The 13,792-nt window shown below is 42.5% G+C and overlaps 1 protein-coding gene across 2 annotated transcripts in view; it reads left to right on the top strand.

Moving 5' to 3' along the window:
* Nucleotides 1–12,705, top strand: part of SLC25A48 (solute carrier family 25 member 48) — a 183,057-nt gene extending 170,352 nt beyond the window's left edge. For both annotated transcript variants that reach the window (XM_040344745.1, XM_040344744.1), the window contains exon 7: nucleotides 12,176–12,705. In XM_040344745.1, the coding sequence (XP_040200679.1) occupies nucleotides 12,176–12,292 (117 nt within the window). In that variant the 3' untranslated portion in view covers nucleotides 12,293–12,705. The remainder of the gene's footprint in view (nucleotides 1–12,175) is intronic.
* Nucleotides 12,706–13,792: the final 1,087 nt, after the last annotated feature.

Raw genomic sequence — 13,792 nt, 5'->3', positions numbered from 1 at the left:
ATAAATGAACAACAAGGATAAATGAATTGAACTGGTGCATGTGGCTAAATAGCCTAAATAGAGCACTAAATCTTAGGGAAACAGACCAAAGAGTAATTACCTTGGCTGGATAGTGACAGCGTAAGAATAGGTGAAGCAGTATACTGGCGTCCCGCATGTGGTGTGTTGTCCTCCCTCAAGCTGTCCAGGTCAGCGTCTGACATGTGTATCGTCAGCGCTGACCTTAATAGCAACATCTCTACCGGAAGTGAAAAGAGTCATCGCTGACCCCTGGCATCACTTCCGGTCCACGTGTCCCAAAATGATAGCGCGCGCAGGTAATGCGCTCCAGCATGATGACGTAAGCCGGAGCGCATACAGAAGAGACATGTCCTAACAGTCTCTAACCAGCCAGATACGAAGAGTTGGCTGGGTGTGCGCGCGCATCCCATATGTTGATACTGATGGGAACGAGAGGCGTCGGAAGAACCGCGCCCCCTGTGTTGGGACCTGTGATTGGCCACACCAAGGTTGTGCAGAGTCCAACCTCCCTTCGCATCAAGGAGCCCTCCGCACATTGAATAGAACGGTTCAGAGCTCAAAAAACGGAAATAAATAATTTAATAAAGAATAATAAATCATACACAGTAAATCATGCACAGCATGAATGCGGAAGTACTCAGGAGTGAGCACTTTCAGTTTCAATTGTCGAAAAGGAGATTGATGAATGACCTCATTTTAGCAAAGTTTTAATATTTGCTGCAAAATTATAGTAGTTCAGGGATTGTTTTTTCTTGTTGCCTAGAATTAGTTTTTTAACCTGTCTAGATGCCTAAAGTAAACACAGTTTTCCTGGGCCTAGGCAGGAATTCCTTCAATAGTAACTTTTCCCTCAATATTTTTTTCCATTTTTCTATTTAGTCCATAATTCCAGTCATTACAAAAACCTTAACAAACATTTCAAAGTAGAGGTTGAATGTTACTTTTTCAAATTCATGGAGGTATTGTAAGTTTCAATATCAGGCTAGTGTTATTTTTTTCATTTGAAGCATTGCATACCTACCTATTCAACTACTATAATATGTTAAAAAATTACCTTACAATCAAATATCCGAAAGTGCTAGTGCAAACAATCAAAATATGTCATCACACATATAATATGCAAAATGCATGTGTCAAAAAAATGCCAACGTGCATAATATGCACAAATACTATGTCAAAAAGTGAAAATGTGTAAAATTGTGCAATTAATTCATAGAGCAAAGAATGTAAATATCCGATGAACAATAAAAAAAAAAATCCCCGTTAATCAAAAGAGAGGAAAGTCCCAGAAACAGTTCAATCCTGTGCTGTGCGAGCTTCTCAAAAATATTCCTTCTGCCACTGTGTATACCACACCCAGTGTAATTCACCACTGAACGAAATGAACTCACCAGAAGCAATAGCTGGTCAGATTATAAACCAGCTGAAATGCAAAATGCTGATCTCTTCAATAGTTAATGGCTCCACATCACTTGCTTAAGACACGATTTCACACAGTAAAACCACTTCATTGCGATCATGCATGAAAGGAGGATAGAAGAAAGGAGACTTCCATAGTGTAATTAAGTCTAAAAACAGGTTTTATAATAAAACAATCCAAGCCAGTCACATTTTCAAAGCAACATTTTCGACACTAGGGTCAGCGCTTAAAGTGGTTGTAAACCCACTTTTTCACTTTTACCTACAGGTAAGCCTATAATAAGGCTTACCTGTAGGTATAAAGAATATCTCCTAAACCTGTACGGTTTAGGAGATATTCCCCCCGCAATGCGGGCGGCGCATGCGCAGGGGGGGAATCCACAGCGAAAGGACCGGCATCCGCCGGACCCTGCCGATTTTAAATCTCCCGCACGCACGCGCGGGAGTGACGTCATCCGCGCTCCAGCCAATTACAGCGCTGGAGCGGCGATACCCGGAAGACACGCCGGAGCAAGATGACATCCTGCTCGGTGTGGACCAGGTAAGTGGTGGTCACCTCGTTCCGAGGTAAGTATTTCATAATCGGCTAGTATTCACGTAGCACTTACGCCGACATATCTCGAGATACGCCGCGTAAGTGTCAATGTGCGCCGTCGTATCTATGCGCCGTGCCCATAGAACTAGATACGGCTGAAATTAGGCTTCATCCGACCGACGTAAGTTTCCTACGCTGTCGTATCGTCGGCGCATATTTACGCTGGCCGCAAGAGGCGCTTCCATTGATTCACAATTCGAATACGCAAATGAGGGAGATATGCCGATTCACGAACGTACTTGCGGCCGGCGCATTCATATACGCGTTTTTTTTTTTATAGGCAGTGATTCGATGTATCTTATTGAGTATTTTAGACGTGATTCTGAGCATGCGCACTGGGATGCGTCCACGGGACGGCGCATGCGCCGTTCGTTCGGCCCATCATTTGCATGGGGTCACGGTTCATTTAAATGTAGCACGCCCACTTCCACCTACTTTAAATTAGGCCGGCGCACGCCTAGGAATTTATGTTACGCCGGCGCAACGTTGGGAGCAAGTGCTTTGTGAATACTGTGCTTGCCTCTCTGTGTTACGTCGGCGTAGCGCATATGAGATGCGCTACGCCCGCATAAAGATGTGCTCAGGTATGTGAATCCGGGCCTATAGGTTTACAATTAAGTGTATGACACTTTGGAAATGTGAGTGGTGTGGATTGTTTTAAAATATATATATATATTTTTTTTTAATTCTTTATTTTATATACTTTTTCTTCCACTTCTCCGTAATTCATTCACAGAAAAAAAGAAAAGAATAGGTACAGTATAATACATTCCAACAATCTTGTTCTTAATTTTAACTATACATTTTCCTTCCTTTAATTGTAACAAAACCTTAATTCAACTTGTATTATTAACCATTCCATAATAGCTACCCCCTTCCCCTTCCCCGAGCTCAAACCCTGATTGTCTGAGCCACAGACTAAACCCAACAGAAAACTAAACAAACCAAAAAAAAAAAGAATGGGGGAACCTCTGTCTCTCCCCCTCCCCCCCAGCCCCCCCCCCCCCGCCTCAGGGGTTCTGCTCCCTATAGCCGATGTATGGCGCCCAAACCTGTCTATATTTCTCTTCCTGCTCTCTCATTCCCATTGTCAGGTTTTCCATCTGCTGTATTTCAGTTACCCAGCCATTGTTGTCTTGTCGGCGGACTCGTACTTTTCCACAGAATTGGGATACAGGCTTTTGCTGCTGTAAGTAGATGTCTAAGCAATGAGTTTTTTTATTTTGCCATGGAGATTGGAAATACATTTAGCAGAAGTGCTGCCGGATTATCTCCTAGATCTACCCCCGTAATTTCTTTTGTTGTATTGACTACCATTTTCCAAAAATCCTTGAGTCTAGAGCATTCCCAAAATAGATGTGTCATGGTGCCTTCCACTTCCCCGCATCTCCAGCATAGATCTGATACCTGGGGAAATATTCGCTTCAACGCTACCGGGGTCCTATACCATCTGGTTAGGATTTTATACCCAGTTTCCTGATATCTAGTGGCCAACGAGGCCTTATGTATAAATCCAAAAATTTTTGTTTTTTGACTCTCCGAGAATGTAGTCCCCAGGTCTCTTTCCCATGCTTGGATAAATGTTAGGTCTTGCGGTGCTTCTGACTCCACTAAGAGACTGTACATTATTGATAGGCCATGTCTCACTGGTTCTCCCTTATAACATATTCCCTCAAAGTCTGTCAGTTCTTGGTTCACTTCCCCTTGTTGGCTCATTGTTCGAATAGCGTCTTTTAATTGTATTTGTCTCATTGGGTCTAGTTCCCTCATGATTCTCTCTTCGCGTTCTTCACTATTTGTTCTTTGAGTATCATTCCTAAAATGTATGATTCTACTCATTCCTAATCGTCTTAACTTATTAAAATAAAGGTCTGTTAGACCTAATTCGAAGCTCGGGTTCCCAAGGACCGGTGACATCGGACTTGGGTATTTTGAAATTTTAGTTTTCTTGAATAGCCTTTTTATAACTCTTACCGTTGCGCCCACTGTAGGGTGTTTTTTCACTTCCTGTGGGATGTCCCCGTCTAAGATCCACGCCATACCCTCTAAGGGAATATTCGTTATCTTTTGTTCTATTTGAATCCATGGTTTTTCCTTTTGATGGATGCACCACTCTGCCACCCGTGCCATATGAGTGGCAACATGGTAGCTCATTGGGTCTTGGAAACCCACTCCTCCCTTCTCTTTCGGTAATGTCAAGACTTCCCTCCTTAATCTCGCTGGTTTTCCTGCCCAGACAAACTTTGTGAATCTAGATCTCAACTCTCTCAGAAAACCCAGCGGGATCCTTATCGGTAAAATCTGAAATAGGTAGAGAAGTCTCGACATTACGTTCATTTTAATAATATTGATTCTTCCGAACCATGTGAAAATCTCCCTGTCCCATCGTTGAAAGTCTGCTTTGATCGATCTCACCAGTGGTATAAAATTTAATTCAAAGGTTCTATTCTATTAAACTTTTTTGGTATTTTCGTTCCCAAATAAGATATATGAGAGCCCGTCCACTTAAAAGGGAAATTTGCTGCCAATAACTGCTGCGTATGTTCATCTACCTCCACCCCCATCGCCTCTGATTTACTATAGTTTACCTTAAAATTAGACAGGCTGCCATAGTCTCCTATTTCCTTCAACAACGCTGGTAGAGATAGCGCTGGGGTCGGTAATGAAAAAAGTAAGTCATCTGCAAATGCAGCGACCTTATATTCTTCCCCTTTGATCCGGATGCCTCTAACATCCGTATTTGCTCGTACCATTCTCAAAAATGGTTCAAGGGCAAGAGTAAAGATTAACGGAGAGAGTGGGCATCCCTGCCTTGTTCCGTTTCTTATTGGGAAGGGATCAGACATTACTTCATTTACCTTTACTCTGGCCATCGGGCATGAGTAAAGGCTTGTAATCCAATTTTGCATTCCTTCCCCTAGGCCTATATGTTGTAAAATGTCTCTCAGGAATCCCCAATCAACTCTATCAAAAGCTTTCTCTGCGTCAGTCGATACTAGAACTAATGGATTTTGGTGACGTTGGGATAGGTAGATAGAGCTCAGCACTCTTTGTGTATTTTCCCTCCCCTCTCTACCAGGCGTAAACCCTACTTGATCAGGATGTATTAAGGCGGGGATATATGACACTAATCTATTAGCAAGTATTTTTGAGAAAATCCTCAGGTCGACATTCAACAGGGAAATTGGGCGATAACTAGTACATTGGGAGGGGTCTTTCCCTTCTTTAGGGATTACTGCTATGTGGGCCATTAGTGTTTCCCTTAACATCGGTTGTCCTTCTCTTAGTGAATTAAATGCAATCAAAAATTTTGATGGCAACTTTTCAAAAAAAAAATTATAGTAAAGTAGAGTATATCCATCTGGTCCCGGGGATTTGCCTGGTTTCATTGCTTTAATTGCTTCTAATAATTCCTTAGCTGTAATTGGTTCCTCTATACTCCGAATACTTTCTTCTGGTATCTTGGGCATCCCTGAGTCCCTTATATATTCTTTTATTTGTTCTTCTCTACTCTGTCTCGTCCCCGTTACTGGTTGCTTCTCTAATTGATACAATCTACTATAAAAATCCCTAAAGGCTTTCGCTATTTGCTGTGATGAGCTAACTATATTATCCCCCTGAGTTTTTATCACAATAAACCACACAATTGAGCGTCTCCGACTTCCCTCCACCAGGAGGAGAGGCGCTCTAGTGGGGGTAGGTATGAAAGCACTACGGAGAGCTTCACCTGGCTATTGCTCCGGGTGCGCCGCTTCAATATATGGGAGGAGAAAAAAAAATGGTTCCACCACCCCTTTTCATCAAGGAGATCCCCCCTCCCCCCCACCCCCTAAGGGGGGAGGGGGGGAGGGTATGGATTAGAAGGGAGATTAAATCCCCACCCCAATTCCTGCCCTATAATACATTTATAATACATTTATATAATTTTCAAACATTTTCAAACATTTTAAGAACATGACAATCCCCACAGGCAAAGGTGTGAGAGAGATCCTCCCCCTCCCCCACCCCACCCTCCCTTCGCTTTAACATAACTTTCTCTTTAAACTAATTAATTTTAGATGGTATTCTCATACATTGTTATTATCCCTCCCTCCAGTATACTCCCCTGATACCCTTGATTAATGTTTCCTTAACTGGGCACATCTTATGGGGACCCTTGTCTTCTTCATGGCCCCCAGCTGCTCCCTCATCTTTCGCTTCCCACTCGGCCTCCTCAGAGACCTTAACCCTTGAAACATTGTAGTACTCACTCCCCTCACCCCCCCCCCCCCTAGAAGGAAAAAATAAGCTAAGAATCCCAAAAGAAAAGAAGAACCCTAATCCAAACTGTCTCAAATCTTATGGTGATTCAATATGTGATGTGTATTTAATATTTAGTGTAATATTTAATATAGTGCTAATTATTATGTGTATAATTAATTAAAATGTGAAATGTGTTATGTGTCTGACTCTTGTGGCCATTCATTATGTAATATGCAATATAAAAAATAAAATATGTAGTATACATATACGTGTTCGTGTTATATTGTTATATTATTATTGTGTCTAAAAATTAAAAATTAATTAAAGTATATAGTAAATACACAGTGAAAATATATAGTGTATCAAAATGTGTCTAGTGTAGTATATTAAGTTATTATATTATTATGTTACATTATAAAAAATAGAGAAGTCTTCCCAACCCCCCCCCCCCCCCCCCCCCTAAAAAAAAAAAAAGAAAAAACAATTTTACCTACCCCTACTCCCTCCCTACTCCCTCCCCCTCCCTCTCCCTTTAAAAAAAAAAAAAACAGAACACCCAAACTACCAAAACAAAAAAAAAAGAAAACCCCTAAAAAAGGGGAGGGCAAAAGAATGTGTTTTCCCCATGCCTCTCCAACTTCAACACTACCTCCATACCACCTCTATTGGGCCTCGGGACTCTGCGGAAAGCCTGTTACAATTCTTAATAGAATATTTGTATTACAATTATTATTATATTGCTGTATTGTAGCTTCTTATGATTCGAAACCCAAAAATGTTCAAACATACGTTATACAATATTCAGCTAGAGAAAAAAAAAAGAAAAGATTGGAGCACAGCAATAAAAAAAAAAGCACCGCTTCTTTTTGTAAAGCCCGAAATATCGCCCTTTATAATGTGTCCCTTTCGCATGGGGCCAAAAAAAAAAAAAAATGGGCCCAGTAAAAAAAAAAAAAGGGTGACGAGGTTAGGCCACGTTCTTCTCTCCCGGCCTCCTCTGTATTAATTTTGGCCAGCTGCCTCTTATTCACTCACTTATGTTGGGGTACGTTGGGTATCCTCTGGGGGGACTGTCCTCTGTGCTGCCATGAAAAAATTCCTATTATCATTTATCTATATGTGTTTTTCTTTTCCCTCTGTGTTTGCTCCTTTTCTTCACCCCGCCCTCTTCTTCGCTATTTATCTGGGGCTTTTCTCCATTGACCTATTACTTCGGGTAGTTCCAGCCAGTTGGGGACCTCTATGGGCTCTGTTTCTAAAAACTCAAAAAATGCAGGGAGCTGTACGGGCTCTTTCAGATTAAAGCTCCTCCCCTCTTTTTTCACGAACACAGCCAATGGGTACCCCCATCGATATGTGGCCCCCTTACCACGGATACAATCCAATAAAGGTTTAAGCAAACGTCGCCGAGCTTTAGTCTGCCAACAAAGATCCGGGAATATCTGTATATCCATCCCCTCCCAGGTTATTACCCCCTCCTTCCACGCCACTCTGAGTATCTCCTCTTTTACTCTGTAGAAATGTATTCTGCATAATACGTCCCGGGGGTTGATCTGGGCAGGATTCCGTGTCGTTGGGACCTTATGAACTCTGTCCAGTTCAAGTGGGGTATCTAGTTTTTTTTTTTTTTTTTTATTCAGGATGGATGTGACCACCTCTCTAAGTGCTGGCCCTTCAAAGTTCTCGGGTATCCCCTTAATACGCAGATTGTTTCTTCTGGCCCTGTTGTCTGCCTCTTCTGAATACAATTGTAGCTTGATTATATGCTGCTGCTGTTTTTCCAATTTTTCCTCCAGGTCTAGTAGTCTGGAGTCTGTTAATTCTTGTTGCTTCTCCAACCCGTTCAGTTTTTGTTCATCCCCCACCACTTTTCTGTGCACTTCCTCAATTTCCCCCCTCAGTGTGCCTGTTATGTCCTTTAGCATAGTCTGAATATCCTCCTTAGTTGGGAGAGCCTGTATAAGCCTACTAAGCTGGCTGATATCTGGGGCCGATACTTGGGGGAGTTGTTGTATAGTCCCTTGTGTGTCCTGGATACTGTCTGGGCTGTGTCTATTATGCAAACACACCTGGCCTTCTTCATCCGTCCCAGACACAGCTCCCCAGCCTTGAGGCATCTCACCCCCTTGAACAAGGCCCTCCCTGCTTAACATTGGCGTTATTAGTGTACCTGCTGGGTCCTGAAGAGGACCCATAAACCGCTCCTCTAAGTCCATCACTGAGGGGGGGTTGGGGGCGCCTCTGCCTCTACCTGCATTCGTTCCACTGCAGGGGGGGGGGGCCGGGCTCACCTCCAGAGTTTGCACAGAACCTGCTGTCCACTCCCACATCTCAGCCTTCGTTGTAGTCACCGCTATCATTGGTGTTTGAGGTGGAACCGCTGTTATGGTTATCGATGAGGGTGTAGTTAGAGTCACTGCTGCAGCGGGGTGGGAACTCTCCGTCAGTGATTCTCTCCTTAGCGATCTGTCAGCTACAGCGTCTCCTTGCTGTGTTTTCACCGTCATATATCTGGTAATGTATGAGTGACTGGGCTGATGCTTCCCCCCCGTGCTTCTTCCTGCTCTCCTGCCGCCTTGCCGCGACATCGGCTTTTTTTTTTCTTTCAAGCGCTGGGGTTACTAAACTGCCGCTCTCCTGACCGGTGCGCCCCGGGCTTGAGCTAAGCTCTCCTTCTCAGCGTGAGCTCACTCCGCCATGCTCCTCACACTCCCCCCTAAAAATATTATTTTTTGATTAACACTGACTTTTTTCTTTATTGTTTTTCATATAAATTGATTGGATATATGCATTCTTTCGCTATGTATTAATTGCACTATTGTGCATTTTTTTATATACTATTTGTGCATTTTATGCATGTTAGCACTTTTTTGACACATGTATTTTGCATATTATATGTGTGATGAAATATTTTGATTGTTTGCACTAGCATTTTGGGTATTTGACTGTGAAGTAAATGTTTTCATGTATTATAGTAGTTAAATAGGTAGGTATTGACCAGCGCTAGCCATGTAATTATTCAGCACTTTATGGAATTTATAGTTAGGTTGGCAGCGGTCTGTTCTATTAGCAATAAGCCACCCCCCCCTCCTCCTGTATCTGTTGCGCTGTTGTTTTTATGAATCATCGGAAGCATTACATATCATACGGTACATTCATAATTTATAAAAAAATGCATTATTTTGTTTTAATCTGCTATTTCTAGATAGTGTTTAGTAGGATTATTACACAGGGGCAGGACGTTGTGGTTAATACATGGGGTGTTGTAATATTTTTACTGTGCAATTGTGGCACATTTTGTGCAGATATATTTATTTATATAAATGTTCAATGACTCTCTAGTAATAGAGTACCATGTAATTTATTAAAATGTATTTTCTGTTGTATGTAGGGTTGAGCGAACCCGAACGGTAAAGTTCGGGTTCGGTACGGACTTTGGGTTTTTCCCGAACCCGGACCTGAACCCGAATAATTGAAAGTTCGGGTCCGGGATCGGAGTTCGGGAAAAAAAATGCTCAGAGGTCCCCGCAAATTCAATAACCAGACCCTTTAGGTCTGGTATGGATATTAAGGGGAACCCCGCTGTCAATTTTATAAAAAAAATGACGTGCGGTTCCCCCTAAATATCCATAACCAGACCCTTCAGGTCTGGTATAGATATTAAGGGGAACCCCGCCGTCAATTTAAAACAAAAATGACGTGCGGTTCCCCCTAAATATCCATAACCAGACCCGTTATCCGAGCACGTTGACCTGGCCGGCCGCAGAAAAGAGGGGGGGACAGAGTGCGCCCCCCCCCTCAGCTGAACCGCACCAGGCCACATGCCCTCAACATGGGGAGGATGTCCCCATGTTGATGGGGACAAGGGTCTCATCCCCACAACCCTTGCACGGTGGTTGTGGGGGTATGCGGGCGGGAGGTTTATCAGAATCTGGAAGACCCCTTTAACAAAGGGGACCCCCAGATCCTGACCCCCCCCCTGTGTGAAATGGTAATGGGGTACACTGTACCCCTACCATTTCACGAAGGAAGTGTAAAGTCTTGTTAAAAAAAAACACACTGACACCGTAGAATAAAGTCCTTTATTAATATAAAAAAAAAAAAAAACTCCAGCGGTGATAATCCACTCGTTCCCGGCTTCCTGCATTGTCCTGATCCTGCGACGGCTGCGGGTGATCTCCAGCGATGAGAAGATCCTGCGTCGGGTGACCTCCGCTCCAGCGATGAGAAGATCCATCCATCTAGCGCAGCAGCATCCCCGACCTCCTGTCACCGCTGGACACAGCCCAGCGAATGACGCGCTGCAGCTGTGACATTTTTTTCTTTATTAATAAAGGACTTTATTCTACGGTGTCAGTGTGTTTTTTTTAACAAGACTTTACACTTCCTTCGTGAAATGGTAGGGGTACAGTGTACCCCATTACCATTTCACACAGGGGGGGGTCAGGATCTGGGGGTCCCCTTTGTTAAAGGGGTCTTCCAGATTCTGATAAACCTCCCTCCCACATACCCCCACAACCACCGGGCAAGGGTTGTGGTGATGAGACCCTTGTCCCCATCAACATGGGGACATCCTCCCCATGTTGAGGGCATGTGGCCTGGTGCGGTTCAGGAGAGGGGGGGGGCGCACTCTTTCTGCGGCCGGCCAGGTCAACGTGCTCGGATAACGGATCTGGTTATGGATATTTAGGGGGAACCGCACGTCATTTTTGTTTTAAATTGACGGCGGGGTTCCCCTGAATATCCATACCGGACCTGAAGGGTCTGGTTATGGATATTTAGGGGGAACCGCACGTCATTTTTTTTTAAATTGACGGCGGGGTTCCCCTTAGTATCCATACCAGACCTAAAGGGTCTGGTTATTGAATTTGCGGGGACCTCCGCGCATTTTTCTTTCTAAAAGTCTGTGTCCCATTGACTACAATGGGGTTCGGAGTTCGGGTTCGGGTTCGGGTTCCCGAACCTGAACTTTTTTTTTAAAGTTCGGGTTCGGACCCGAACTCGAACTCGAACATCCAGGTGTCCACTCAACTCTAGTTGTATGTACAGTTGACTTTTCTTTGTTCAAAGTACACATTAGAAGCCTATTTAAAAGAGAGCTGCTATATGTTATCTGTGCTTTGCTGGACACTGCAGTGTGCCTTCATTTTATGAGGACTGTAGCATAATGCTGAATAGGATTCTCTGTAATGGTAGCAGATGCTGCTGGCATGACTTTCACAGGTCATGTGACTGGTCTCTCATCTCAGAGCACTGTTTTCCCATTCATGAAAATGAAGAAAGATATGCTTGCTCTAACGTCCCAAAACAAGCAAATCGTTGAACACATTTGTAAAGCACACCATAAATGTTCTGCTGTGTTTTTTTAGCTTTTTTATTATGGCTATAGTAAAGCCATACTGCTGTTTTGTAAATGAGACCCTTAGTGCGCATATCCTTTTCTGCCCCTCCCCTGCCTCCAGCACACTTACAATAGATCAGGTCATACTTACCTACAGCCATTCCCATGTGAGATCTCAGTCTGTGGCCCTCCTCACATCACATGGCCATCTTCAGCCTGCTGTGGTCACTATTCAGTTCAACAGAGAGCTCATCTGTTGGCCCACCAGGCCAGTATAAAAAAAGCTAGTCTTTCATGTCCTACTAAATAAAGTATAATCAGGCTGTAACAAATTACCGGTATTATAAACTATAATCAAGTGAGATGTCTATGGAGTGTCCCAGACAAAGTCAACAGAACTTTCTCAGTAAACAAATGTTTATTGGGTAGATTGAATTATTTTTAGCAACCCTACGGTAGGAAGCTGTAGTGAATATGTGAAATATTGCACGGTTTAACTAGTTGTAAAAATCGTTTTATGAATTTCACATATAACACATACCTATGTATTATTTTAGGTCTTTTTTAGGGGAATCACAGTCAATGCCGTACGTGGATTTCCAATGAGTGCTGCTATGTTTCTGACCTATGAACTTTCGTTGAAAGCTTTGAAGACTAGAAAGGAATCTGACTAGTAGAAACATAGGCATGAAGAGGTTGAATACTACGAGTTGCATGCTGACTGTTTGTTAGTTTCTTATTGCCAAGAAAACTCCCTTGTTTGTTAAGGTATTTAGCAAGGAAGCCATATAGAAGAACTTATTCCTACCACACACTTAATGATAGTGAAAAAGGAAGGAAAGTTTTGAGTCGTTGCGTCACAGAGATGAGGTCAAGATCCTAATCACACATCTACAATCAGATATCAGGAATGTACTGTAGTCTTGTTCCATTACTTTGTATGTTACCAAAAATAAAGAGGCTTATGAAACATGTGGGTTAATAGTATTTGTCTGTAATTTCAGTGAACCTGAAATAATAAGAATACCTTTTTATGTCATGGGTTTACCAATAAATTTTTTGCAATGCTCTAATTTTATTTCCCAAATGTATTGTGACTCAACTGATTTCTAGTTACTTGGGAAAATGTATGGCTTTTAACTAATTTCGGAATTGTATAGCTAGATAAATGCCCAATTTAGTGAACAGGCTAAATAGGTCTCTGCATGGGTAGAAAGACTACTAGTCTACCACTACAAGGCTTGCTTCAATTATCTGTCCATAAAACAAGCAGCTGAAGTGTAATGCCGCATACACACGATAATTTTTTGGGTTGTAAAAAATGACGTTTTTCAGGCTCTAGAAAAAAATAAGTTTTTTTCAACTTGATCATTAAAACGGCCTTGCCTACACATGATCGTAAAAAAAAAAATGCTCTAGCAAAGCGCGGTGACGTACAACCCTTACAACGGCACTATAAAGGGGAAGTTCCATTTGGATGACGCCACCCTTTGGGCTGCTTTAGCTGATTTTGTGTTAGTAAAAGACGATTCGCGCTTTTCTGTACTGTAGATCTTAGCAACCAATCATATGTAAGTCTATGATGAAGCGTTGTTATAAAAACGGACTGTGTGCCTTCTTTTTTTGAGCAAGTAATTATGAACTTGCTCCCAGCTGCAGCTGATGTTAATAAATCCTCTTGTTCTTTTCGAAATTCACTGCCTGATTGTTTTTTACTTTCCCCATCACAAGCATGATGGATAAACCTAGATATGTTCAGAGGATTCCACAAGACCATTCTTCATTAACATTTAACATCATTACATTTTTATAAATATATTGGATTGGATATACTTTAGTTAAAATAAGTAGAATGTGTGGCCACATTGTGTATGCACAGCTAGCTTGGTCTTCACCACAACTGCTAACCTTTCACCTTTAAAATCCACATCCAACTTAAAAGCCAGATGCCCAACCAGCAAAGCATCCTTTTTGCTATGTTGATGGGGACAATGGCCTCTTGTCCACATCCTTGGCCCAGTGAATGTAAGGGTCTGTGGGGTACATAGTATCCCTGGTTACTTATTCATAAAAAGTAAAATAGTAATTAAATACACAAAACCATGGCAATGTCCTGATGTCACTTCTGCCTCCCCAACGCCACTTTCGGGTTTTTGAAATGCTCTCCGGCTCTG

The sequence above is a fragment of the Rana temporaria genome, chromosome 3, assembly GCF_905171775.1.
Source record: "Rana temporaria chromosome 3, aRanTem1.1, whole genome shotgun sequence".
NCBI classification, from domain to species: Eukaryota; Metazoa; Chordata; class Amphibia; order Anura; family Ranidae; genus Rana; species Rana temporaria.
Note: the sequence above shows the minus strand (reverse complement) of the source record. Positions and strands in the feature narration are given on the sequence as shown.